The sequence below is a fragment of the Anolis carolinensis genome, chromosome 5 (genome assembly GCF_035594765.1).
Source record: "Anolis carolinensis isolate JA03-04 chromosome 5, rAnoCar3.1.pri, whole genome shotgun sequence".
Lineage (NCBI taxonomy): Eukaryota > Metazoa > Chordata > Lepidosauria > Squamata > Dactyloidae > Anolis > Anolis carolinensis.
Genome location: NC_085845.1, coordinates 178,875,573 through 178,902,722, shown reverse-complemented (window position 1 = coordinate 178,902,722; position 27,150 = coordinate 178,875,573). Strand labels below are relative to the sequence as shown.

At 39.1% G+C, this 27,150-nt stretch overlaps 1 protein-coding gene across 1 annotated transcript in view; it reads right to left on the bottom strand.

Moving 5' to 3' along the window:
* Positions 1-23,516, bottom strand: part of aldh1l2 (aldehyde dehydrogenase 1 family member L2) — a 31,375-nt gene extending 7,859 nt beyond the window's left edge. Inside the window, exons 1-18 of the mRNA XM_003220914.4 lie at positions 23,234-23,516; positions 18,643-18,787; positions 17,032-17,266; positions 15,718-15,883; positions 14,684-14,785; positions 13,272-13,361; positions 11,869-12,003; positions 9,668-9,793; positions 8,148-8,239; positions 7,371-7,518; positions 5,147-5,266; positions 4,129-4,256; positions 3,197-3,347; positions 2,406-2,476; positions 2,171-2,276; positions 1,416-1,503; positions 1,190-1,283; positions 87-186 (exon numbers count right to left, since the gene is read on the bottom strand). Coding sequence (XP_003220962.1) covers positions 87-186; positions 1,190-1,283; positions 1,416-1,503; positions 2,171-2,276; positions 2,406-2,476; positions 3,197-3,347; positions 4,129-4,256; positions 5,147-5,266; positions 7,371-7,518; positions 8,148-8,239; positions 9,668-9,793; positions 11,869-12,003; positions 13,272-13,361; positions 14,684-14,785; positions 15,718-15,883; positions 17,032-17,266; positions 18,643-18,787; positions 23,234-23,284 — 2,148 coding nt within the window. The 5' untranslated portion in view covers positions 23,285-23,516. The remainder of the gene's footprint in view (positions 1-86; positions 187-1,189; positions 1,284-1,415; positions 1,504-2,170; positions 2,277-2,405; positions 2,477-3,196; positions 3,348-4,128; positions 4,257-5,146; positions 5,267-7,370; positions 7,519-8,147; positions 8,240-9,667; positions 9,794-11,868; positions 12,004-13,271; positions 13,362-14,683; positions 14,786-15,717; positions 15,884-17,031; positions 17,267-18,642; positions 18,788-23,233) is intronic.
* Positions 23,517-27,150: the final 3,634 nt, after the last annotated feature.

The following is a 27,150-nucleotide window of genomic DNA, read 5'->3' as shown; positions in this document are numbered from 1 at the left end:
TAGCAGTCCCCTGGCAAAGGCAGACAGCAGAAAATGGCCAGGAGACTCCTTTAGAAGAATTTTGTTGTGTTTAAAAGAAAACCTACCATTCTCACTGCTTTGTCAAGATCACAGTCATTAAATATGATCAATGGAGATTTTCCACCCAGTTCTAGAGAAACCTTTTTCAAGTTGGTGGCAGCACAACTACATTGAAAAGAGAAATGAAATCAACAAGGAAATGACAAGCATTCATAATTTAGTACCCCTCAGTTAATAAAATTATATAGGGACATTCTGATATATTTATTGATTTGCTTATTCCTGTCCAAAACCATTCACATCCAAAACCATTCAGATTAAGTAATCTACTGTGGCGCAGGCTGATAAAGCAGTCAGCTGCAACAGATCACGCTGACCGGGAGGTCATGAGTTCGAGGCCAGCTCAGAGCTGCGTTTGTCTCTGTCTTTGTTCTATGTTGAGACATTAAATGTTTGCCTTGTATGTGCGATGTGATCCGCCCTGAGTCCCCTTCAGGGTGAGAAGGGCGGAATATAAATGCTGTAAATAAATAAATAAATAAATAAATAATGTTCAGACCAAAATTGGAGCCTACTATTTATATTATCGTATCATTTTTATGATTTAACTAGATTTTGAACCACCTCCCTTTGGCCCCTCCTTGCTTTGATTGTACCTTGGGTTTATGTTCAAGGGAATTTGAACCATATCAGTAAAGAAGTGAGGCTGACTGCAAGAAAAAGGGTACAACCATGTCTGATTCAAAAAAAGGAAGATAATCCAAGATACTGTCTCAAAATAGCAAGAGATGAATACAGATTCAGAGAAGTTCAGGGCTGGGAGGCATCCTAATTGGGGGCAAAAATGTCCGCATATTTTTACTGTAAAAGTTTTAGTGTAGTGGTTCTCAACCTGTGTGTTCTCAGATGTTTTGGCCTTCAACTCCCACAAATCCTAACAGCTAGTAAACTGACTGGGATTTCTGGGAGTTGTAGGAGTTGTCATAGTGGAAGAAATGATGTCTTAGGAGAGACATCTAAACTTTGCCAAATGTGAGAAAAATATAACCTGTCCTAACGTTGAGAAACTACCACATAATAATATCATGGAGAAAGAGTTGCAGCTATCAAGGAGATTATACAAATTATAAAAATGAAAAATATAGTAAATATGCAGTGAAAACATTACCTCTTCATTATCTGTTTTCCAACTGGTGTTGAGCCAGTGAAACCAAGTTTACGAATATCTGGGTGTTCTGACAAGCGTTGTCCTGCTACACTACCTTTACAAAACAGGTAAGATTTAATACAGTGGTGTTTAGCAAATTGTAAGTTGTTGTTCTTTGGTTACTCTTTAAATGTGCCACATTCCTCACAAGATATGATTGGAATGAAAATATGGATATTTATATTACCTGTTCCAGGTAGAATATTTATGACACCTTTGGGAAATCCTGCTTTAACAGAGAGCTCCGCAAACTTTAATGCAGTCAGTGGAGTGACCTAAATAAAAACATACAGGTAAACCAGACAACATGTCATTTTCAGACATAGATGTGTTTTCAGAGAATATATTTCAAAGTAAGCACAGCATATATTGCAACATTTACTTTAAAATATAACATAATATATACTATTGTAATACGACTATTAAACACTGTTATTAGAAATTTTACAGTAATCATGTTTATTAGAATGAAGCATGCAGTTGTTTACATATTTAATACTCTTTCTAATATTTGTTCTAGCTGAGACCTAAGTATTGAATAGATCCATACGTTTGCTGGAACTTCATTTGTTTTGCACTTAAATTATTTTTGCTGTACTAAATCCTTCACAGATTCTTTGCAATAGCATGAAAATCTCTACTTCCTCAAACCACCCATATTGATCCCAGTTCATTTTATGACCACACATAATATGCATACTCAGCTGGGACTTCTGGGAGTTGAAATACAAAATGTCTGGAAGAACAAAGTTTGAGAAGCATTCTTGTATTTCAATATGTCATTGAACTATCTGGTACATTTTTAATATTATTGATATTTAATTCTGTTTTAATGTTTATAGGTTTGAAATTGTATTGAAATGTGTTTCATGTAAACTGCTTTGAGTCTCCTTTTTGGAGAAAAAAGGGGCGTAGAAATAAACATAATAACAACAACAACACCTCTGCTGGTTTCAGAACCAAAGTATTGCCAGCCGCTAAACATGCGGCACTCTTCCAGGCAAGCATCATCAGAGGGTAATTCCAAGGAATTATAATTGCACAGACTCTGTAAGTAGAGTAGGGATAGGGGAGAAAATAACAAAAAAAAGTGTTCAGTACACAGATGACACAACCGGCTATCGGTAGCAGTTTAAAACTAGTTTGGTTTCATTAGCAAAAAAAAAAAAATGCTTACCCTAAAGGTTCTTTCTTGGTGTAAGTTAAATTACGATTTGGACGTGCATGGTTTATCGGGATGGTAGAACCCTACATTGAAAAAAATGAATTCTTGTAAAAAAAACACACACTAGTGATGAAATATTCACATATGTTCATGTTAATTAATACATTAATAAAGAAAGGCAGATTTGGGGGCTCTCTTGAATTTGATTTCTCTTCTGCCTTTGCTTGCGAAACAATTACATTAGCAGACTCTGCAGCTGGATCTACACTGCTCTATATCTCAGGATCTGATCCCAAATTATCTGCTTTGAACTGGATTATATAAAGGCCGTTCCACACAGCCATATAACCCAGAATGTCAAAGCAGAAAATCCCACAATATCTGCTTTAAACTGGGTTATCTGAGTCGGCACTGCCATATATTCCAGTTCAAAGCAGCTAATGTGGGATTTTATTCAGCTGTGTGGAAGGGGCCTGAGTCTCACTGCCAAATAATCTGGGATAAGAAGATAATCTGGGATCAGATCCTGGGATCTAGGACAGCGTAGATCCAGCTTGCCTCACACAAACCTCCTATATTTTGTCAATTCCTTTGTATAAGTACAGTTTTTGCTTTACTTCCAAGGTGAGCAAATGTCAGGCTTCCAAGAAACACTATGCAATATGGTGATATCTACACCATGAAGAAAAGCCTGTGAAAGGGTTGCCTTGGGCTGGTAATTTCACTGCAAAGGACTGAAGTGTGCAAAAAGGCACAGTTCCCTTCTTTCATTCATGTTACTGCCAGATCATATATTAGTTTACCTGTATCTTGTCACACCATCCAGCAAAGTATCGAAACGTTTGCACTGACATCCCGATGTGGGTCTTCAGAGCAAGTGTGTAAACGGCTCCCGAATCAATAGTTTCAATGGTTGCCAGTTCCTCTTGGTGTTCTTCCATCAGGTCTGCAAGTCTTTAAAGAGACATTGCAAAATATATAAAGGACGTATATAGAACTAGGAAAAAACAAAACACTCCTAACTAGATAGAGGAGAATATAGGACCTAAGTTGAAAATGGTGCTCACTCTGAGGAATTTGTCTTTCATTCAGCAAAAAAATTAAATAAAGTCAAAGAATTAAAAATAAATATGCTTAGATACTACTATCACATTTTTAGGGCTGATTCTATTTTTTAAATTTATTTGTCAACCTTTGCCCCAGAAAAGGCTTTGAGAATTTGGTCTTTCACTTCATCTTAGTAAAGGTAAAGGTATTCCCCTGACATTAAGTCTAATCGTGTCTGACTCTGGGGGTTGGTACTCATCTCCATTTCTAAGCCGAAGAGCCAGCGTTGTCCATAGATGCCTCCAAGATCATGTGGTCGGCATGACTACATGGAGCACTGTTACTTTCCCTAAGGAGCAGTACCTATTGTTCTACTCACATTTGCATGTTTTTGAATTACTAGGTTGGCAGAAGCTGGAGCTAATAGTGGGAACTCACCCTGCTCCTGAGATTTGAACCGCTGACCTTTCGGACAGCATGTAGGCCGCCCTGAGTCCCTTCGGGGAGATGGAGGCGGGGTATAAAAATAAAGTATTATTATTTTATATTATTATTAAGTTCAGCAGCTCAGCGGTTTAATCCGCTGTGCCATCAGGGGCTCCTTACTTCATCTTATTATATATATTTCTAATAACATAAATTTTATTTTACATTTATAATATATCATAAAAGTGCAATAATATCATACCTGTACATTAACCTCCCTCTTTCTCTGGCGTTCATTCGTCCCCATTCACCAAACTCAAAAGCATCTTTTGCTGCAGCAACTGCTTTATCAACATCGCCCACCGTAGGGAGTGACACTTTTGCAATCACCTGTCGTAACAACAGAGAGATGCCATTAGCTGTAAACACAGGTTAGATTTTATTTCAACCTCTAAATGACTGTTTTGTCATTCTTTGCTAAGAAGTTGAACTACTAACTTCTCCCCTTACCCATCTTTAGCCTTTAGTTTTATTTTTGTGGGGAAATCAAGGCAAGATGGGAAGAACAAACGACAGAGAATAAGAAATGATGAAGAAGAAAGGAAAAGACAAAAAGATGGATAGACTATGGAGGGAAGTATAGAAAAAATAAAAACATACATTCATTAACTAGCGTCAAGGGATGTGTTGATATGAGTACAGGTCTTTGATCCTATGTAGAATTTAAGCATGTTATGCTAAATTGCCTAAAACATGTCCCTTTATATAGCTTACATTGAAGCACTCGTGCCTAAATTCCCTAAGAACAATGGATTCCATCTGATTTTGGAAGCTAAGTACAGTCAGCCCTAGTTAGTACTTGTATGGGAGACCCCCAATGAATACCAGTCGCTGTATGCCCTATTTCAGAAGGAAGTTGACAAACCTCTGAGTATTACTTGTCTAAGAAAGACCAATGCAATTCATACAATTGCCATGAGTTGATGGGTGACTTGAAGCCACAGGGTACACACAAATGCTGGTTGAAGGAATTATAATCTAACACATCCTGGAAGACATCAAGCTAAGGAAAGCAGATGGAAAGTTTCTATTTTTGGGCTACAAGTCCCAGGTGTCTGTGAAACCTGCTGTTCAAACCCATTCAGATTTTTAAAAATAACTGACAAAAAAGACCTGATGATGCTCTATATTGCAACATTTTCCTGATCCAGACAACTGTAACCTTGAGTGTAATCCAGATATAAAGACCAAAAATAATATACCACAGGGAATTTACTCACTGATCCATCTGTTGGGTTTATAGAGTCACATGTTTTTCCATCTTCAGCATCCACAAATTGCCCGTTGATAAAACACTGATATGGCATCTTTACTGTCATGTTGTTGACTTCCTTTGAAACCTAATAGCAAACCAAATCAAATGGATCTGTCATATATGCAGTTTTTTTCAGTTCCTGTCATCAAATCAACACTTAACATTTGGTTTTAGATAACCTTTCAGCAAAAGTATCTAAATGTCTATTTCAAATGCTAAAAAAATGTCTGGGATTATATTCACAAAATGTGGCAGGGACATTAGTTTCAAAGATTTCTCTTACCCCTACAATCTATTTATCGAATCCAAATTGGTGTTACGTGTGTTCAAGTCAACTCTGGCTTACGGCGATTCTACCATGGGATTATCTTGGCAAGATTTTTTTCAGAGAAGGTTTGCAAAGGTATCTTTACATACTGATCTAATCTATCACAGCTACACCTTAACTGGAAGATGTCCAGAAGAGGGCAACTAAAATGATCAGAGGTCTAGAGACCATGCCTTATGAGGAGCATCTTAAAGAGCTGGGTATGTTTACCCTGCAGAAGAGAAGGTTGAGAGGACACATGATAGTCATTTATAAATATGTGAAAGGATATGATAAAGAGGAGGGTGAAAGCATGTTTTCTGCTGCCCTGGAAACTAGGATTCAGAGCAATTGGTTCAAATGGCAGGAAAGGAGATTCCACCTGAACATTAGGAAGAACTTCCTGACTGTAAGAGCTGCTCAACAGTGAAACTCTATGCCTCAGAGTCTGGTGGAAGCTTCTTCCTTGAAGGCTTTTAAACAGAGGCTGAATGGCCATCTGTCAGGGGTACTTTGATTGTGCTTTTCCTGCATTGCAGGAGGCTGGACGATGGCCATGTGGTCTTTTCTAACTCTATGATTCTAAGATCTTAGAGGTTTGCTACTGTATTCCCTTAATGTTGAGAGAGTATGGCTTGCCTAAGTTCACTCAATACGTTTCCTTTGCTGAGTCCCACTCCAACACTCAAATCACTAGCATTATGTTCGTGATTTATCTTACACATAATACAATTGACCATCAACACTTTCATGTTTAACTTTTATGGATTTGATTATTTGTGTGTTTAAAAATATATTTTCTCTAGGAATTTCTAGAGCCTCCAGGGCTACTGGCAGAAAATCCCACAATATCTCCTTTGAATTGATTATCTGAGTCCACACCGCCATATATTACAGTTCAAAGCAGAAAATGTGGGATTTTATTCAGCTGTGTGGAAGCAGCCGAATAGAACACTTATAAAGAACATTTTTCTAGCAATCTCTAGGCCTTCCATCTGATGGCCCTTCCACACAGCCATATAATCCAGAATATCAAGGCAGCTTTCAACTGGATTATCTGAGCCCACAATGCCATATAATCCAGTTCAATGTGGATTTTATACAGCTGTGTGGAAGGGGCCCCAGTCTTCAGAGGACTAACCAGGAAGCAGAGGCACCACAGGTGACAGCAATGAAAATGGGCAGCAGGATAGGCACTATGATAATTCCTTCAAAGTATCTCTGGTAACTCTGACAAAGGCAAATATGAGGTTGAGAAAATGCCACCCACTGCCTGACCTAATTCTTCCCTCCACTCAATGAAAGCACAAATAAAAAGATTTTTTTTTCGAAAGGGGGTTGGTGTTAGTAATGTGTGTTCAAGTATTTGATTCACTAAAGCTCACCTGCCCACTTCTACACCCCACTGGTATATTTCTTCGTCAAGCTATCACTTTCTACTCCAATTTTATGATAAAATTATTAAAGTAATCATTAAGTTGTATGTCAGTAAATTATTGATAACCTCCTCCATTTTATTAATAAATTTCTTAATATCAAAACAAACATATTGATTTTAATCTACACTTTTTTCTTGCTTGTTACAGTACTTTCAAATACCTCTACAGAATACATTCTTGAGCAGTATACAGTAAGATCACATCCCAGACTTTAGATATGAAATGGATTTCTGTTTGATCTCAGGGAATAGATGTTCTCTCATGTAATCTCTCCCTTAATGACTGATCCTATCTGTGTGTGCAGCATGTATTTATATGCAAGAGGCACAGAGATGTCCTTGAAGATTTTTTGCAATCTTTCCTTTTGGACTCATATTGCCCATGATGATGACATTTGGTTAAACTATCATTTAAAAAATCCTGGTTTTGGGAAAATAGCTTACATAATCGATTATTAATTCCTCCTCTTTGTCTTCTCCCCTGTGTCTCCTGACAGCCAGTTGGATAAAATCTCCAAACTTGGGCGCCATATAGACATCTTCATTTTGTAGTTCAAGACCAGCACATTTTTGCTTGATCTCTTCAATCATCCTTGAAAGTAAAACAAATACAAATTGATAAAAAATTTGGTCAAAATGATGACAATAGAATACACTAAAATCTTAAGACAGAGGGCAAGATAAAAATATTACATTAAATAAATAAAATAGATCCCCCAGTTCCTGTGGTTGTGGGGGGTTTTTTTGCACTTACTAAATCAGGTGTAGTTTTAAGCTATGTCTTTTGAGAGGAGGGAGGTTTTTATCTAACAGCAAAAGGATAAGGAGGGAGGGAGTTGTTCTACATCTACACTACAGAATTAATGCCGTTTGACAATACTTTATCGTGGTTTGATGTTACGGAGTCATGGAAGTTGTAGTTTTACAAGGAATATGACCTTCTCTGCCAAAGAGTGCTGGTACCTCACCAAACTATATCCCCATAGTTTCACAGCATTGAACCATGGCAGTTAATGTGGTGTCAAACTGTATTAATTCTACAATGTAGATGCCGTCCTAGATTCCTTCAACAGAGAAATCTAAAATTGGGGAACAACCACTGGGAAGGCCCTGTCTCATATTCCTACCAGTCATGTGGTGTATGAATGAACAAGACTCTGCTTTTAATTTTCCTGCTGCAACATGGTCCCACTGTACAAGCTTTATAAGATATTGACTTACCGAACAACATCCATAGAGGAAGCTCCAGATTTAAAGAAGTCAGTGGTATCCTCCAGGACAGCCACATTAGTCAAAATTCCCTTCCAAATGGACTGCAAGATATGGAAAATATTTCAGATAACTACAGAAGTTTGTTAAGGCTTTTTGGTTCCAAATCACACATCCAAAGATTTTACTTCTTTGATTCAGGCCTGACTGTCCATACCGACTTGGGCATCCAGCAAGTCCTCAGAAACTAATGCCATTTTTGTTGTTACTGTGTGCTTTCAAGTCATTTCTGACTTACAGAGTTCGTACGGTAGGCTTCCATAATCTGTGGCCCCACAGGTGTTTTGGACTTCAGCTCCCAGAATACCTGACCATGGGACAAGCTAGCTAGAGCTTCTGGGAATTGAAATCTGAGACAACCGGAGAGCCACAGGTTGTGCAGACCTGTCCTAAGGTGATCCTTGGCAGAGCACCCTTGGCATAATTTCTCAGAGGGAACTTTCCCTTGCTTTCAGGCTGAGAGTGTGTGCCCTGCCCTTCTATGCCTCTTTATGTCGTGTCCCTTCAAGTTGTTTCCAACTTATGTGAAATCTATCATGAAGATTTCTGGAGCTAAGAGTGTGTTTTGTCCAAGGTCACCCTGTGGGTTTCTATGTCCAAGGAACTGAACCCTGGTCTCCATAGTCATAGTCCAATGCTCAGATTGCTACACCACACCAACTCTCATACCCTCCATGATTTCAGATGAAAAACAGGACATGTGTGGTCAAGCAGTATCAGAGTGTGGTGAAGGCAGCACAAGTTATAAATGAAGAAAAAATACAAGCTAGGAGATATGGCAGCAGTTTTGCTTTTGCCTGAGTCTATAGGGAAGGACAAAATTCTCCCCCTGCTGAATGAAATTACTTTTGCACTTTGAACTCAGCCTGCGCTAGTAAGAATCAAGATGGGGACCAAGTGGCAAAAAGGATGGCATTTTAAAGGTAGCTAAAAAATAGCATAGCAGAGGGTTAATTGGGATTTTTCCTACCAAACTGGGACAGTTGGAGGGTATGATGTTCACTTAAAGGGCTATCAGTCTCCAGTTGTCTACAGACCCACTCTTTCTGCTCCTGCTGAGAGCATTCTGCATATTGCTTTTTGAATAAAGTAATGGTTTCTAAAAATAATATTAATCTAAAATAAATAAATAATTAAATAGTATGATATGAATCTAATTGATATTCTCGACTAGACAGAATTTACCATGTTTTGCTAATTCCATGAGTCTATTTAAGATTAGAAGTGTGTTTTAGGATGCTGTATACATGCAGGATTATTGCCAAAGAACATGTGTATTCAAGTATACTAGCATTCCTAAGGATTGTTTTGCAATTCTTCATTTCCCTTGTTTTTCTTTCTTAATTATTTATTTATTATGAGGGCTGTCCAAAATTTAAAAGACAAAGCATATCCCTCCCCCACTGACTCACAACCAGGTTTGAACAAACATACTTTGTGTGTTTCCTCTTTCAAATCAAGCAATAATTTACTTTTATATCTTCTGCCATTTTCTTCTCCTCTACAGTAAGTTCTATGGCAGACAGATCATCAGTAGAGAAATATTTAGATGCTGGGATCATTCTTCCATCTTCAAACTGTAGATTTCTCACTAGCAACTAGGAGAGGAGGGAAACAAAAATCCAGTTAGTACGGTAGAAAAATTGTACCTCGTTTAATAAGTTGATCTATTCCTGGGCATTTGTGTCTTGTAACAAAAAAATCTGGTACCAGAGACACAAAAAACATGGGGGAAAGGCTATAGGTTTGTACTCCATAAAAGAGAAGGAGGAGAAAGATAGTTCAACATGTTTCAGCAAACCTTTAAGCCAAAACTAACAATATCAATATTTGTAACAGATCAGATAAGCTTTGCATAAGGAAACAAACATTTCTGAGCCTTCTAAACTTCCAAAATGTATCCAGTTGTGACTTTTTGTTTCACCAGCCTCCATTTCTCTTAGATTTCAATTTGGAAAGTGTTATTGACGTAGTTAGTGAGGAAGGCTTATCTGATTTCCCCTTTCTCTCTCTTCTGCTGTTCACACACAGCCAGTAAGGGCTATTGCAATCATCTACCCTGTTTCCCCTAAAATAAGACATCCCCAGAAAATAAGACCTAGTAGAGGTTTTGCTGAATTGCTAAATATAAGGCCTCCCCTGAAAGTAAGACCTAGCAAATTTTTTGTTTGGAAGCATGCCCGCCAAACAGAACACCAGAGCATGCAGGATCGGTAAATGTATATACCAGAATGTTGTACATGGAAATAATGGTAGTAACAAGATGTTCTTGATAGGATTCACAGTTTGTCTGGTTATGCTGGTTTGTGATGACAACTACTGTACAGTATATAATAAATGTTCATTTTTTATTCAACAATAAATGTGAATTCTTCTTCATGGAAAAATAAGACATCCTCTGAAAATTAGACCTAGAACATCTTTGGGAGCAAAAATTAATATAAGACACTGTCTTATTTTCGGGGAAACATGGTACATTTTACTTCTCCAATTGTAGGTATGCAAGTGCAGGTACAGTAGGATCAGATAGGGCAGATTTGCAACTTCTTTCAGCTCTAACTGTATTGCACTGTTGACTACAGACATGCTGCTGCAACCCAGCAATAGAACACCTGGGTTTCTCCTGTCCTTTAACACCTAAAACACTTTCCCAATACCAATGCTGTCTGCTGTGAAGACAATCGATGGATTGTCACCTTGTCATGGTGAGGGGGCTTGCGTGTTCCAATGAACCTGCAAGCACAATCCAAAGACCTCAACGGCGGATCAGGCGAAAGATAACATGCTACATTTTATAATGGCTGTGAAGGCGGAAGAAGGCTGCAACAGATTTAGAAGCCACTGTCGTCGTATTAACCATTTCACTGGTTGGGACCCCTACTCTGTGAAGATTGTGTGTTGATCAGCTGTGCACTGACCTCTACACATTAAAAAAACCTCACGCATAGGTATTTTTCAAGAATTTGGAAGGCCATCATACTTGGACAATGAGGGATCACCTAAGTAAGCAGGCTGTGAAGGCACAGAAAGACTTTGTAAACAGAAGTGTGTTTGTATTAATACAGAGGTGGGCAAAGTGCTGCCCCATTTTTGAGTGATCTCCAAAGGATGTAGAGGGCATTTCTACTACATCCGAAGACCCACTTGGACCCCCAGGACTATGGATGGATGTATGGATCGATCTATCTATCTATCTATCTATCTATCTATCTATCTATCTATCTATCTATCTGGTGACTTAAAAATGTTTTTGACATGCAAATATCCTTTTGAGAATGTGGAAGGCACACCCCGTCACCCCCCTCCACATACTGCCCTTTTTATAACAAAAAGGAATATTGTATCTTTTCTTTTCCTCTTAAACAAAGTCTTTCCTCTGTCTAATATCGTCCAGGGAGCCCACAAAACATGGTGAAAATGACCCATATATCCCTATATGGCATCTGGGGCCATTTGAGAGAAAAAAATAAAATAAAATAAAGCTTTGGTGGGAGTGAGGGGGATGCATACCTCCAAGATAGCTCCCTGTCTTTCCACAATTGCTCATCCCTTTTTTAGCATCTGGTTCTAAATCTTGTACTGATTTTTTTTTGCTATCATAGTACTGTTTTTCTATAAACTCACCCAACATATTTTTGCTGCCTGGAATCTATTTGTGCTATCAATTGCTTACCATTTTCTCATCATTGCCAAACAGAACTAGGCCATTCTTGGTTACAAGTCCTGGTTTTGCTGCACCTTTTATTGCCAGTTCTTCACCCGGAGGTGCTGAGCCTTCCAGTAATGAGGATCCATAGAAGGTAACCATCTGTAATAAGAAATAGGGAAACAGAATTTTGTAAACTGGCAAGGTGCTGCAGATTCCACCCCTAATATACCCAGGTAAAGATGGAATAACTTCTGCCAATCTGTGTCAATACCTCTGTGCAAATAGATTAATTTGGCTCAATAAAAATAGTTTCCTACATATCCTCCAACTCTTCTGATCTGAAAAGGACAATCTTGATTAATTTCCCATTATCCCATTTCTTTCAGCTACTACTAAAATGTCCCAGTATCTCTCACCTTGGCTTATCTCAATTGCTACAGGCTGAGTTAAAAATCCAAAAGTAGTCTGCACTCAGTTAACCCAGCAAGAGGGCAGGAATGAAAGGGCTGGGGAAAACTTGCCCTGCCCAAAAGACTCAGGAAACGGTAAACTCCTACAGCATTTTTGTCTTGTGAGCTCCTCCTCATTAAAAACCTTTGCTGTTTTCATCACATTCTGATATTGCTTTGCCAAATGTGTCCTGATTTTCATATGTGAAATTCTGGGGAGTATGCAACTCATAAGGGCAGGTGAACATAAATGCTTTCTTTGCAGTGGCAATTCAAATGAGAAACCCCATTTATAATTGTAAATGTATGCTATAGATGAGAAATATTGCCAAGCCAACTATTCATTCATTCAAATGACCAGTTGCCAAAGTGTAGTCCTTGTCACCCCTCCCCCCATGCAAATTTGGGTAAAAACAAATTATCCAAAATTATTCTTTTCCCATTCCTGGATACATCGATGAGTGTAGTTTGCTTTAAAAAGAAAATGTGGATCCCCTCCAAACCTTTCTCCAGCCCTTAAATTTAAACCAGAAGTAGTTCTCCAGTCACTTCTGATTTCTTTGTTTTTCAATTCTCTTGTATTTCAAGATCTAATATAGTCCACGATAAGAGTCTGGTATGAAAAAACTGGTTTCAATGTCCATCAGGCAACATTTGAGTCAAGAGAGAAATCCAAAGTATTGGCATTTTTGCTCTCCAGAACAATGGCAGCTTTTGAATCCCATATCAGCGGAGCAGTGGGCTCACTTGGGATTTTATTCTGAAATTTAAAGGAGCAATCTAAAATGCCACAGTTAGGTTCAGTGCATTTGATAGCTCTTAAGTATAAGGGCATTGGAACCACACACTGGACCTATTCCTTGTCCTTTCAGCAGTTTACCTACAATGTTCTGAACCTTGCGCATGATAAAATATTTATCTGTATTAATATTGATCCCAAGGAGGAGAAAGAGGATGCTCAGAATTTACAATGCTTACCTGGCCGTCAATTGTTGCCCAGGCCCCAGGTACTTTATCATGTCCTCGGATCCAGTTGTGCAGAGCAGATGCTGGCTGGTCCCAGGGAATCTAGGAATAAATGAAATAGAAGTTGAACTATTCCTCCCTAGGTATGTGATTTCATTCTGTCAAACCCTTTCAAATATCTATTAATCAGGCAATGGCAGGGGAGCTGAGAATAATATTCGTATGAATGTGAAGCAGAAGGCATATCACCTGACTGTTAATAAACACAACATAAGGCAGTGAGACAGTGTGTACAAAGTGAGACCGCTTGGTCCAAAATAAACTACACACACGAATATATTGAAAGCATAAAATGCCATAACTTTGAACATCATTAAGCCAACAGTAAAGCATCACAGATAATATATTACTTTGTTACTTTCTAGAAGTAACAATAACTGAGGGTATTGGGCTGTGTGAGTACAGTATCTTGGAAAATGGAGGATACAATATGGCTCAAAGGCTGCACTTTTCCAATCCCTGTCATAAGGAACCCACATGTCTTCAACAGATGGTGTTGGCTTTTAACAACATGAATATACAGAATAAACTCCTTCAGCAATTGAGCCATGATCTTTATTGTCATAATATCAGAAAGGATCTTTCTAATCCCATCCCCCAAATATTTGAGAATGGTGAATACATCTATATTTCCATGTGCTAAGTCTAAGGAATGAACAACTGTTCTGTATAAATTGATCTCATACTGCCATATGGGTCACTATGTTTCTAATTACACTATGTAACACATTTTTTTGTTCCTGGATTATAAATGCTATTTCCTAAATTATTCTATCATAACATTCTAGAAAACATTTATTAAACTGAAAAACTTTGTTTTTGTGGGACATCCTGCAGCACATTTTGCTATAGTTTTTCAATTAATATCTCGTAGAGTCTCAACCAATTCAACATAGTTTGTGGTAGCCACAAAAAAGAAGTTTTTGGAATATAACAATTACTTTCAAAGTAAGTACTCCACAATTAAACAGGAAATAGCACTTTCAAACCAGGAACAGAAAATGTTTCAATTTTTGTTACATAGTGTTATAAATGGCTTCTGTGGAGCCTTATTGCACTTCCTTGGAATCCATTCAGCTTCTGTGTAGGTTAAAAGGTAAGGCATCTTAGGAAGACCTAACAAAAGTTACCGTTGAACTACAACTTGCAGAATCTTCCAGAAAACATGGCATCAGCCTGCCCAGGATTTTGGAGAGTTTAGTCTAAAAAGTAACTTTGCCAAGTTCTGATGTTATGACATACTTCCTGAAATGGGTAAAGTCACAGTAAATTCAACATTCAATAATCTGCTGCTGGAATAAAATCCAGATAAGAATCACACACACGCACACACGCACACACACATACACTGTTGCATACAAGACCTCTGCATTTTCTTTTTTCTGGATGCCTTCATAAGTTGCTCCTTCTTCAGACTGGGGGATACGAGGAGCTTTGCCATCAGCAATGAGCTGTACAGCTTCTACCTAAGGAGAAAAATTAAATAACCAACCAGTCTTGTTATAGAAATCTAAATAGTCTGGTTTCTAATTAATATTCCAAGTCCATGTTCCAATAAGCATACATGATTCAGTAATTCTGGGCTCAGTATGGTCGTCAAGTAGAGATTGGGAAACTGCCATGCTGACTGGGGTATTCTTAGAGTCCTTTTCCAAGTAGTAATATTTCCAAGCTCTATTCCGAGTCATATCTATGATCATGTATTCATTTCAGGACATGCCATCACATAGGAAGTATGTAATCTTAAATTCAGTGCAGATTATATTTACTTCTGCATATTCTGTATCGTTCCAATTTTAGTATATGTGCTGCCAATATGAGCACTTCTTCTGCATATTCAAATACTTCTTGAATCTTCTCAGTTCTACATTATCATGCTTTGGAGGACTGTTGGGAAATTCTTGAAATAATACATGTGAAGTTGTGATGAGTAAAAAAAACCCCCTATATAAATATCATGTATAACTACAATCAAATGTATCTACAACTTGCTGCATTATTTCTTTCTAGACTGAAATGCTTCAATGGTATTTTGAGGTATCATTTTCACACCATCTGTGTTTTAGATTAGCTTTTCCCAACAGTTGTACTGAACTACAATCTCCGAAGCTTGCTGTCAGCACACAACTATCAGTCCAATACAGCTGGAAGACACCAGGTTGTGAAAAACTGTCCAAGTAGCCTTGTTGTTGTTGTGTGTCTCTGAGTCATGTTCTGGTTTATGGTGACACTAAGGGGCTTTGTTCAGAGGGGATTTGCATTTGCATTTGCCTTCATTTAGATTTAGGGAGTGTGAATTGCTCAGTCAGCCAGTGTGTTTCATGGCTGACCAGAAATTTGAATCCTGGTCTCCAGAGTCATGGTCCAATGCTCAAACCATCACCCCCAGCAGTCTTACCATAGCCTTTATTCCCATTGGGAAAAGGAACCGATTGTACAGATCATCAACAGTATCATTTGGACCAACATCACATTCCCTCTGTAGAAGAATGGGTCCTGTGTCTAGACCATCATCTGCCCAGAAAACTGTAAAGCCAGCCTTTTTATCTCCATGAATTAAAGTCCTGAAAATAAGTAAAAGAGATATGAAGGGTCAACATTTTTCTTAATAGGTAACATGAGCACTTTTCATTATTTTGAACTATAAAGCCAGTAAATTGTAGCACTACAAACTTCAAAATGGACTAGAAATGCAGCAGGGCTAGAAAACTATAACAGTGATGGACAAAGTACAACCCGTGAATCCATTTTAGCCACAAAACCAGTGAGAAGCAACCAAAACCAGCAGCAAATGTGGTGGTTTGTTCCCCACAACCCTAGAACCCACTAAAGCCCAAAATAAACATAGACCACCTAAAATAGTGGCCAGGAAATGCTGAAATGCCATGATGTTGCATTCCAGTCACCTAACAAGTCCTGTTTTGGTGTTCGGTTTCCACCTGGATGGCAGTACAAAATCTTTCAACGTTTTCTACCTCTGTAGTTTGAGCTATAAACCTGAATTATGATAATATAGATAGGTTTTCCCTGAAGTCTTACTGCTGTGGTTTTACATGATATCCTTTGACTACTTTTGCAACACCTCTTCCCACTATTAACACCACCCTATTTCTTCATAAGTTTTCATTTTCTGAGCAAAACACTGCAATTACCTGACTCAAAATATCCAACCTAGCCCATTAACTCCAAATATTGCCATATTACTTTCCTTTTTTGTTTTATTTTATGTAGCCTCTCCTGATTCATGCTTCTCACATTCCATGTGTGTATACTGTAATATGTATTGCACCATATCAGATTTTCCTTTAAACTCTAAGCATGTAAACAGCTGAACGTTTTTTCAGTTTGAGTCTAGTTGCATCATTAGCTGCAAAAAGACTCATAACTGTACTCTGCTCTTCCCTAGTCTTCTCTTCTGGCACTATGTCTTGTTCGTTTTGGAAAGTTTCTTCAAAGGGTTTTTGTAGCAAAAGCTCAAAAGGAGATCTACCATGTTTCCCTGTGCATAGTACTAACAAGTGTTAACTACAGTGTCGCTGCTGTTTTCTCTGACCGATTCTCTACCAAAGACACTTCCCACTACTGCTTCTGCCCAGTTTGACCCTTTTAGCCTGAGTCCTCAACAAAAGTCTCTACTAATAGCACATTTGCCATGAACAGCCTCTTGACTCACATGAGCATGCAATCTCACCATCATGGAAAGGCAACTTACCAATTAATGGCAGATGCACCTCTGTGGCGGGGAAGGATGGATGGATGGTAAATAATAGAGCCGTGCTGTGGGTTATCAATAACATCCATGGGAATGAACTGTGTACAGAATGGAAGGACGTTCAACTCAGCCCCGACTGATTTATAGGCATCGATGACTTCTGGGATAGTCTTGCCCTTAACTCTCCACCGTGGGAATTTAAACACTGGTGTTCCATCCTTTTCTGCAGCAAAGGCTAGGAATTAAGAGACATTCGATGTTTAGAAATATAGTAGATGGTTGAAAATACTGAAATCTAAGATTTACACAAACATTTATAATAAACTTTATTTCTAGATGGCCTCTCTCCCCTAAGGGTGGTTTGTATGCACACATAAAAGGCCAACATTCAATGCCTCAAATGAGTACAAACACATCAAAAATAATACAGGATAATGCACAAAAACAACAGTAAACTTGTAACAAAAGAATCAAGCATTTAAATGAAAATAAAACAGAAAAAATCCAATAAGATATAATAAACTAAAATATGAGTAAAACATTACAATATACAGTAGAGTCTCACTTATCCAACATTCGCTTATCCAACGTTCTGGATTATCCAACGCATTTTTGTAGTCAATGTTTTCAATATATTGTGATATTTTGGTGCTAAATTGGTAAATACAGTAATTACTACATAGCATTACTGTGTATTGAACTACTTTTTCTGTCAAATTTGTTGTATAACATGATGTTTTGGTGCTTAATTTGTAAAATCATAACCTAATTTGATGTTTAATAGGCTTTTCCTTAATCTCTCCTTATTATCCAACATATTCGCTTATCCAACGTTCTGCTGGCCCGTTTATGTTGGATAAGTGAGACTCTACTGTATATCCTAAAAGAAATTAAAATACAAGTACATTAAAAATGGCTAACACCGTTGTATCATAGCAGCCATATAATACAAGTGGGTTAGCCAGTGTTCCAATGGATTACAGTGTCCTAGTCCTATAATTGATCCTATCATGGTTTTTTTTTTTGGCAAGATTTGTTCAGAGTAGGTTGTGGTTCCCTTCATCTAAGATCGTATGTGACTTGCCTGAAATCACCCAATATGTTTCCATGACTGAATGTAGCTTCAAACCCTGTCCAACATTCAAACTACTACTATGTGCATTAAAACATTTATACCTATTCGGTTTATAGATTGCTTAAAAGAATTAATCAATGTGTCATTCATTATTCATATATATGTATTGTATTGCTCCCCCCACAACCAGTAAGAAACCCAAGTACCATATATCTCTTCATCTTAGTACATGGAGGGGAACATGGAAATAGGGCATATTTGTAATTCTGGAATGCAAATCCCATCACCAAGGCTCATGCTGGCAATAGTGATGAGAGCTGGAAGTCTCCAGGTTCCCCATCTCTGCTGAATAATATGTGTTGCAGCTAATGTAGAGCTCAACAAGAATTGTGAGGCCTTCCAGATGTTACTGGACTGCAAGTTCCAGCATTCTTCGACACTAACTATACTGGCAAAGTCTGCTGGGAGCTGCAGCTCAAAAATATCTATCGAAATGTGTATAATTCTCAAACCTACTGAGGAACATATGTACTCACCCAAAGGATCAGCCTTTCCATTTTTGTCTGGGACTGTGAAAACTCCGACAACTTTGTGTCCTTCTTTTTGTAAGTGCTGGTACACTTCTTGTCCAAAAACGCTCTGGCCTATTAAAGCTAGCTTTAGTTTATTTTGGTAGTAATCCTATCAGCAGAGGCAAAACAACAGTTTAGAAAACATCTGACCAAGATAAATAAAATCACAGAATGTATGCTCAGCTACATTCACTGAACACACCTATCCCTTTCCCCCCCTATGATAAAGTTCTCTTTCACATAGTGAAAAAGAAATTGCACATTGTAATGTGAGATGTCCTCCTCCTATTTCCTTCCTACCCATATTACAAAGGAAAATATGTAACATTTGTCTGCTACCCACCATCCAATCTGCTTCCAGATTTGGTCAACATTACTGGCAATAACTTATTTTAAACCTAACATGATATAGTATAGTAAAACCATATATATTTACTTACTGGATTGAACAAGAAAAAATGTTAAACATAATAAATAAGAATCCATTTGAGATATAGGAGTATGTGTGTGAGAGAATATAAGTAGGAAAATATACTATATGTTAGGACTGAATAGATTGAGTTTTTATATCAGATTTTAATTTGTTCAATGGCACATGAGAAATCCACCAAGCGAGATTAAAGGAAACCATCTGTTCATACATTTTCCTTTCCTTTTCAGCAGAAGTGCTACCAATGAACGTGATTGATAAATTTTGAAACTGGATCTTACAGTTACTCAGAAGGGAGATTTCCAGTTTCCAGTTTGGCTGCAACACATTCAAACAGATCATTGAAATTTACTGAGGATTCTAGGGATTACAGCCCAAAAAGTAACCTTTCCAAGCTCTTCACACACATGTTTTGCCTTGGTGGCTTTCCATTTCTATGGTGTGTTCTCAAAACCTGAAGGGGAAATTAAACCCTTCTAAAGCCAAGCCAAGCCCTTCTACATCTGTGTACAATGTGCTGTTGTCAATCATTCTTTCTCATATTTAGTGTTGTTGATGTAATCCAAGGAGCTCAGATTAATACTACTTAGTATGCCAACCACTTGACATAGATTTCTTTCCCCATGCAGGCTACTTGACAGCATGCCAGGAAGTGTTGTTAAACACAGCATACAACAGCAAGTTGGCAAATACCAGTGAGTTTTTCTGCCTGGATTTGGAATGCCTTTTTTGTATGGACACAAATTGCAGGGCAATCTGTTGGACATTCGAGCAGGGGTGGGCAACTGCAGCAAATCCAGGAGCCGGTTTTCTACTTCAGGACCACACATACTGCCCAGAAAAAGAGTAATCCAAAGGCGCTGGAGGCTCAACCACAAAAACAGCTTTAGGATGCAACTACATTTCCCAGGATCCCTTTGCTAGCAAGGGGGATTTGTAGGCCAGCATGTGCAACTCTACCCAGTCCATTTTAAGTTGTGAATTTTCATCAGTGTATTTTAACTCTGTATATCTTGTTATATGTCTTTTAATAAGGTTTTATCTCTTGTTTTAATGATGTTGTATCCTGCCTCAAGCTGCAGGGAGTGGTGAGTAATAAATGTATTATTATTATTATTATCATCACAAAGACACAATATGACACAGCAAGCAGGATATATATGCTGGATTTCGTATCACAAAATCACAAGTCAAATATTTCCCAAGTGTTTAGGACTGTGTGATGTATTTTCTGTTGTTGTTGTTGTTGTTGTTGTTATTCTAAAGGGAATTTGAACACATTACTCTCAAAGTAGAGTACAGCCTTGCTTCCACAATGCACATTTCTGGATTAATAGCAAATTCTCTGCCTCTAGAAAGTAAATGGCAGTCCAGTGTCTTATGAGGACTTCTATGACAGCACAAAAATGTCTTTGATTTGTTCACCTCTTCAGATCAGGGGGAGAGTTCTCAGATGTTAAAGGTCTTTTAAAACTATAGCAAAACAGAAGGTAATAGTCCTGCTATCAGGCTCATCTGGAGTACTGTGTTTAGTTCTGGATGCCTCATTGGAACAGACAAGTTGAAGCTACTTCAGGGCCCTTCCACACAGCTGAATAAAATCCCACATTACCTGCTTTGAACTGGAATATATGGTAGTATGGACTCAGATAACCCAATTCAAAGCATATACCTCAAAGTATATACATCACAAGCTCTGAAGATGCCTGCCATAGAAAAGTAGAAAAGCTATTAGAAAAAAGTAAACGGTTTATTTAACTAATCAATAAAAAGGGGATTAACAGTTTCTAATAACTTTATCTCCTCGGAGATAATTGGCATTGAAATCAGGAAAGGAACTTTCTAGAGGTATGATTACTATCATTGCCATTCAAAAGGGATTATGCAATTAATCAATTCTTTCTGGATATATTTTTTGTAGAAAAAAAATAAAAGGACTGTGGGGGAAATGGAATAAATAATAGGCAGTGGGAGATGGTGACTTTCAAGTCAGTATGATGACAAAGCTGCTTTCAGTTGTAGTCTGAATTTCAAATGATCTGTCCAAGGTGTTCAACCCTATCCCCAAAATGAATTCAGTTTACACTTTTATAGTTCAAACTAAAACCCAACACAAACCCACTGCCTTGCTGAAAAGAAATTCACCACTCACCATGGGCTGTGGGGAAACATAGAAAGCTTGCAAGTGGGAGACGGCATGCTCTGGAATATGCACGCCCTGTGAAATTCTGATGATGGAGGTGTGGGCAATTGCACAAGGAAAGTCTTGCTGGGAAGGAATCTCTTTTGCGTGAAAACATCTGTCTGTGTTCATATCCACAAAGCTACATGGAAAGTGCAAACCATAACTATCCCATGCTGAGGCAGGCTTCCAGGAGCCCCTAAAGCAACAGTGCTGATCAGTGTGAAATGTTTCCATGGGGTTTGTGAATGCAAACACAGGAGTTGTCAAAGTGCCCAAATTATGCCTGTAAAGGCCCCCATGTGTAAAATTGTGGGCATCCCATAAGTCACTTTTGGCATGAAAGGAAGTGGAATATTAACACTTGAATAGCCCTACTATCCACATCCCTCTGTCTATATAAAAATCAACACAAGTAATGTCTCTCCATATTACTGAGGCTCCAGCCTTCCTCTCCAGCCCAGCCTTGAGAAGAAATAAAATAAGTACACTGAGTATGAAGGTGGAAATATAACAATATATTACACAGAAAAAATTGGTTGAAATATGATAAGATCAATTTAGATCAAGCATGGGCAAACTTTGGCCCTCCAGGTGTTTTGAACTCCAACTCCCATAATTCCTAACAGCCAAAGTTTGTCCACGCCTGATTTAGATTAAAAAGAAAAAACAGGAAGAGGTAATGCTGAAATAATGCCTAAAAGATGAAATAAGTCAAAATGGTCAAATTGTGTGATATTATTTGTAGATTTGTACTAATTTTTAAGCATATTTGTCTATGTGTTACTAGGCTATTGTTACTATTTTATCATTTACCATGTTTACTGAGTATAACTGTGTTTTTATTTTGTTGTATTTTTACCTGCTGATGATGTGTGTTATGTATGTACAGTAGAGTCTCACTTATCCAAGCTAAACGGGCCGGCAGAACTTGGATAAGTGAATATCTTCGATAATAAGGAGGGATTAAGGAAAAGCCTATTAAACATCAAATTAGGTTATGATTTTACAAATTAACCACCAAAACATCATGTTATACAACAAATTTGACAGAAAAAGTAGTTCAATACGCAGTAATGTTATGTTGTAATTACTGTATTTACGAATTTAGCACCAAAATATCATGATATATTGAAAACATTGACTACAAAAATGGCTTGGATAATCCAGAAGCTTGGATAAGCGAGGCTTTGATAAGTGAGACTCTGCTGTATTTTATTTTGTTTAATTGTGGTCACCTGGGCTTGGTCCCATGTTAGCTGCCCCAAGTCCCTTCGGGGAGATGGAGGTGGGGTACAAAAATAAAGTTGCCGTTATCATTATTATTATTTATTTATTGACACCACAGCATAGTATGACACAACAAACAAGACAGATATGCTAGATTTCGTATCACAGAATCACAAGTCGAACACTTCCCAAGCGTTTAGGACTGTGTGATGTATTTTTGGATGATGTGCGCAGATCCCAGTAAGGTGGCCTTTTGCAGTTGGCAGATCGTATTATTATTATTATTATTATTATTATTATTATTATTTGATTTCCCTGTTTGATTCTAGTGTTTGTGATTTCAGTGGTGAGATTTCAGTAGCGTAGTAGTTCACAACCTGTGGGTTCCCAGGTGTTTTGGCCTACAACTCCCAGAAATCCCATCCAGTTTACCAGCTGTTAGCATTTCTGGGAATTGAAGACCAAAACATCTGGGGTCCCACAGCTTGAGAACCACTGCAGTAGCAGTTTTTGAAAATGTAATAAAAATTAAGTAAAAAATCACCATGATGATGTAGTCCTTCCCCACAAAGCTTGGAAAGTGCCTCAATCCTTGCCAAGGTCTTTCTTGCGCCACAGGAGACAAGGGGCCACCTCTGCAAGGCATCTTCCCTCCCCACCTTGGCAGCCTCTTCCCTCCCTGGGGATCTATATAAGGATCATCTCAGACTCACCCTGGCCGAGGTGGAGAATGTCCTCAGCAGTTGGTTGGCTCTGGAGAGCATTCTGTGGCCGGCGGAGATTTGCTCATAAGAAAAGGGGAAAAGAGAGGGGGAAACGCAGGGGCAACTGGCGAAGAGCCAAGGAAGAGGTGCAAGGACTGAGCCTCGTCCAGCCTTTGGGTACCAGGCAGCAGCAGCAGCGGCAGCGGAGCGAGCGGAGGAAGGCGCAGGAGCCGCGTCTCGTCTGATGCAACTCAGCCAGGCTGCCAACTCAGGCAGAAGCCAGGCAGAAGCGAGCGCCTCGGGAGCGCGCGCAGCGAAGCCCCTCCGCCAGGCGGGAGCGCGCAGAGGAGCCTGGCCTTTCCCCCCTCCAGCCCCGCGGCCTCGCAAAGAAAAAGGAGCCACCAGCCCGTCTCTCTGTCTATGGGCGCATCTACGCTGCACAATCAATGCTGTTTGACACCACAACCATGGCTCGGTGGTGCTGAGGAATAATGGGCATTTTTGTGCTTTTGCAAGGTCTGCCAAAGACCCAACTACAAAGCCCAGGATTCCATAGAATCCAGTCCTGGAAGTTCAAGTGGTGTCAAAGTCTATGTCTGAGATGTGCATAGAATCATGGAGTTGGAGGAGACCACAAGGGTTAGCCATTCCAATCGCCTGCCATGCTTTCCTTACTTACTTAGGCGATCCCTCGTAGTTCGAGGATGATGGTCCTCCGTTTCTGTTGTCTTGGGGATGGATCCGTAGGTGGCTGAAGAGACCTATTCTTGATCTGCATGTTCTGCCACAGTGAGGACATCATTGGTTTCCAGGTGGAAGGCGGTCCCGGTCAGGGTTGGCTTGACGGGCCTTCCTCTTGGCACGTTTCCCCCTTAAGCTCTCCATTCGTGCCTCTTTGAACTCCGCAGCACTGCAGGTCACAGCTGACCTCCAGTTAGAGCGTTCAAGGGCCAGGGCTTCCCAGTTCTCAGTGTCTATGCCACAGTTTTTAAGGTTGGCTTTAAGCCCAACTTTAAATCTCTTTTCCTGCCCACCAACATTACATTTCCCATTCTGCCATGCAGGAAAAGCACAACCAAATCACTCCAGACAGATGGCCATCCAGCTTCTGCTTAAAAACCTTGGGATGAGGAGACTCCACTATGCCCAACAGTTCTCTTCACTGAACTGAGTACCTACAAGTCTAGTTGATGACGAGGGGCATCTACAAAGTTGTGCCAAACTGCATTCATTATACAATGTAGATGAGGCCTATAGTTTGCTGTTTATTCTTTCAGTCGTATCTGGCTATTCATAACCTCATGGACGAGCCCACACCAGAGCCCAGACCGTCGCCACCCCCAACTCCTTCAAGATCAAGCCAGTCACTTCAAAGAAAATATCCACCCATCTTGCCCTTGCTCAGCCCCTCTTCCTTTTTCCTTCCATTTCCCCAGCATCATGATCTTTTCCAAGCTATAAAAGGTAAAGATTTTCCCGTGTGCGACTCTGGGGGTTGGTGCTCATCTCAATTTCTAAGATGAGAAGCCGGTGTTGTCCATAGACACCTCCAAGGTCATGTGGCCGGCATTATTGCACGGAGCGCCGTTACCTTCCTCCTAGAGCTGTACCTATTGATCTACTCACATTTGCATGTTTTTGAACTTCTAGGGTGGCAGAAGCTGGAGCTAACAGCTCACCCCACTCCCCAGATTCAAACCACCGACCTTTCGGTCAGTAAGTTCAGCAGCTCAGCAGTTTAACCTGCTGCGCCATCAGGGGCTCCAAGCTTTCCTGTCTTCTCATTACAGTAGAATCTCACTTATCCAACACTCGCTTATTCAACGTTCTGGATTATCCAACGCATTTTGGTAGTCAATGTTTTCAATATATCATGATATTTTGGTGCTAAATTCATAAATACAGTAATTACTACATAGCATTACTGTGTATTGAACTACTTTTTCTATCAAAGTTGTTGTATAACATAATGTTTTGGTGCTTAATTTGTAAAATCATAACCTAATTTGATGTTTAATAGGCTTTTCCTTAATCTCTCCTTATTATCCAACATATTCGCTTATCCAACGTTCTGCCAGCCCGTTTACGTTGGATAAGCGAGACTCTACTGTATGTGGACAAAGTACTTCATATTTGCCTCTAATATCCTTCCCTCCAGTGAGCAGTCGGGCTTTATTTCCTGGAGAATGGATTGATTTGATCTTCTTGTAGTCCAAGGCACTCTCAGGATTTTCCTCCAACACCACAGTTCAAAAGGGTGTATCTTCCTTCGCTCAGCCTTCCTTATGGTCCAGCTCTCACATCCATAGGTTGCTATGGGGAATATCACTGCTTTAACGGATCTTTGTTGCCAGTGTGATGTCTCTACTCTTCACTATGTTATCGAGATTGGTCATTGCTCTCCTCCCAAGAAGTAAAAGTCTTCTCATTTCCTGGCTGCACTGTGTCTGCATTAATCTTTGTGCCTAGAAATATAAAGTCTGTCACTGCCTCCACGTTTTCTCTCTCTATTTTCCAGTTATCAATTTGTCTGGTTGCCATGATCTTGGTTTTCTTTATGTTTAACTGCAACCCAGATTCTGCACTTTCTTCTTTCACCTTGTTGATAAGGCTCCTCAGCTGCTCCTCCCTTTCAGTCATCAAAGTGATATCGTCTGCATATCTAAGGTTCTTAATGAGGCCTATATTACTAGAAAGTTAAAAAGTGGAAAGGTCCTGCATCGTGTATTCTGATTGGCTATTGAACATGGAAAGGGAGCGGGTATCATCTTGATAATAATAATGATAATATGATAATAATGATAATTATGCAAGTTGCTTGTGGAGATGAAAATTTGCCTACCATCATTTATTTACTTACTTATTTACACACTGATTAATCACTAACTCTTCCAAGGAGATGATGATGACGACAACGACGACAACAACAACAACAACAACAACACTTTATTTATATTCCGCCCTGTTTGTACAGACAGACAGAACAGACAGAAAGGAAGTATGTTGTGTCAAGGTCCAGCTTCAGTGCCTTTGGAGGTTGTGTTCGGATTCAGCTACAGCGGGGTGCTGTTGAGCTGTTGCTTCATTCTCTATGATGATGAGCCATCAGGACTTCTTCCTTCCTTTTGGTCACCCGCATTTGTGGTCTTTTTTCTTTTTATGATGTTGTAAAATACCTCCTCCACTTAATTAGTGGTACCTAATTTCTCTACTTACAGGTCTAAGCTCTTTTGGAACTACTTAGGTAAACAGTGAGCTGGGCTTGACAGTTGGGTGCTCACCCCAACCTGGCTTAGAACTGGTCACCTTTTGCTTGGTAGATTGTATTACTGCAGGTGTTTTACCAGGTGTGCTAAATCCCAGCCCTACAGTTTAATGCAGATGCTATTAAAAAAAAAGAGTTATAATTCTGAAAACCATTGCATATATAGGTAATTAAGAATTCACATACTTTGAAAATAGTTTATCTCCCCCATTTATAGCTTTCAAATTAAGATCATGTGAAAATTCCAATTCTTTGTTGTTGTGTGTCTTTGAGTCATTTCTGACATATGGTGACTTTAAGGCAACCATATCACTGGGGTTTCTGAGGCTGAGAGTATGTGATTAGTCCAGTGTCACACCGGCCCCTTCTACATTGCCATATAATCCAGATTATCAAAGCATATAATCCACATTATCTTCTTTTAATTGGATTATATGAGTACACTGACAGATAATCCGGTTCAAAGTAGATAATCTGAATTTTATTTGACAGTGTAGAAGGGGCCACAACGGGTTTTCAGGTTGAGCAGGGATTTGAATCCTGGTCTCCAGATTCATAGTCTAACACTCAAACCACTACACTACAGTGCATCTCAAGAATACCTGGAGATGCCAAGGAATGAGCCTCATATTGCACTGCACTTCACAAGGCTTTAATGGTG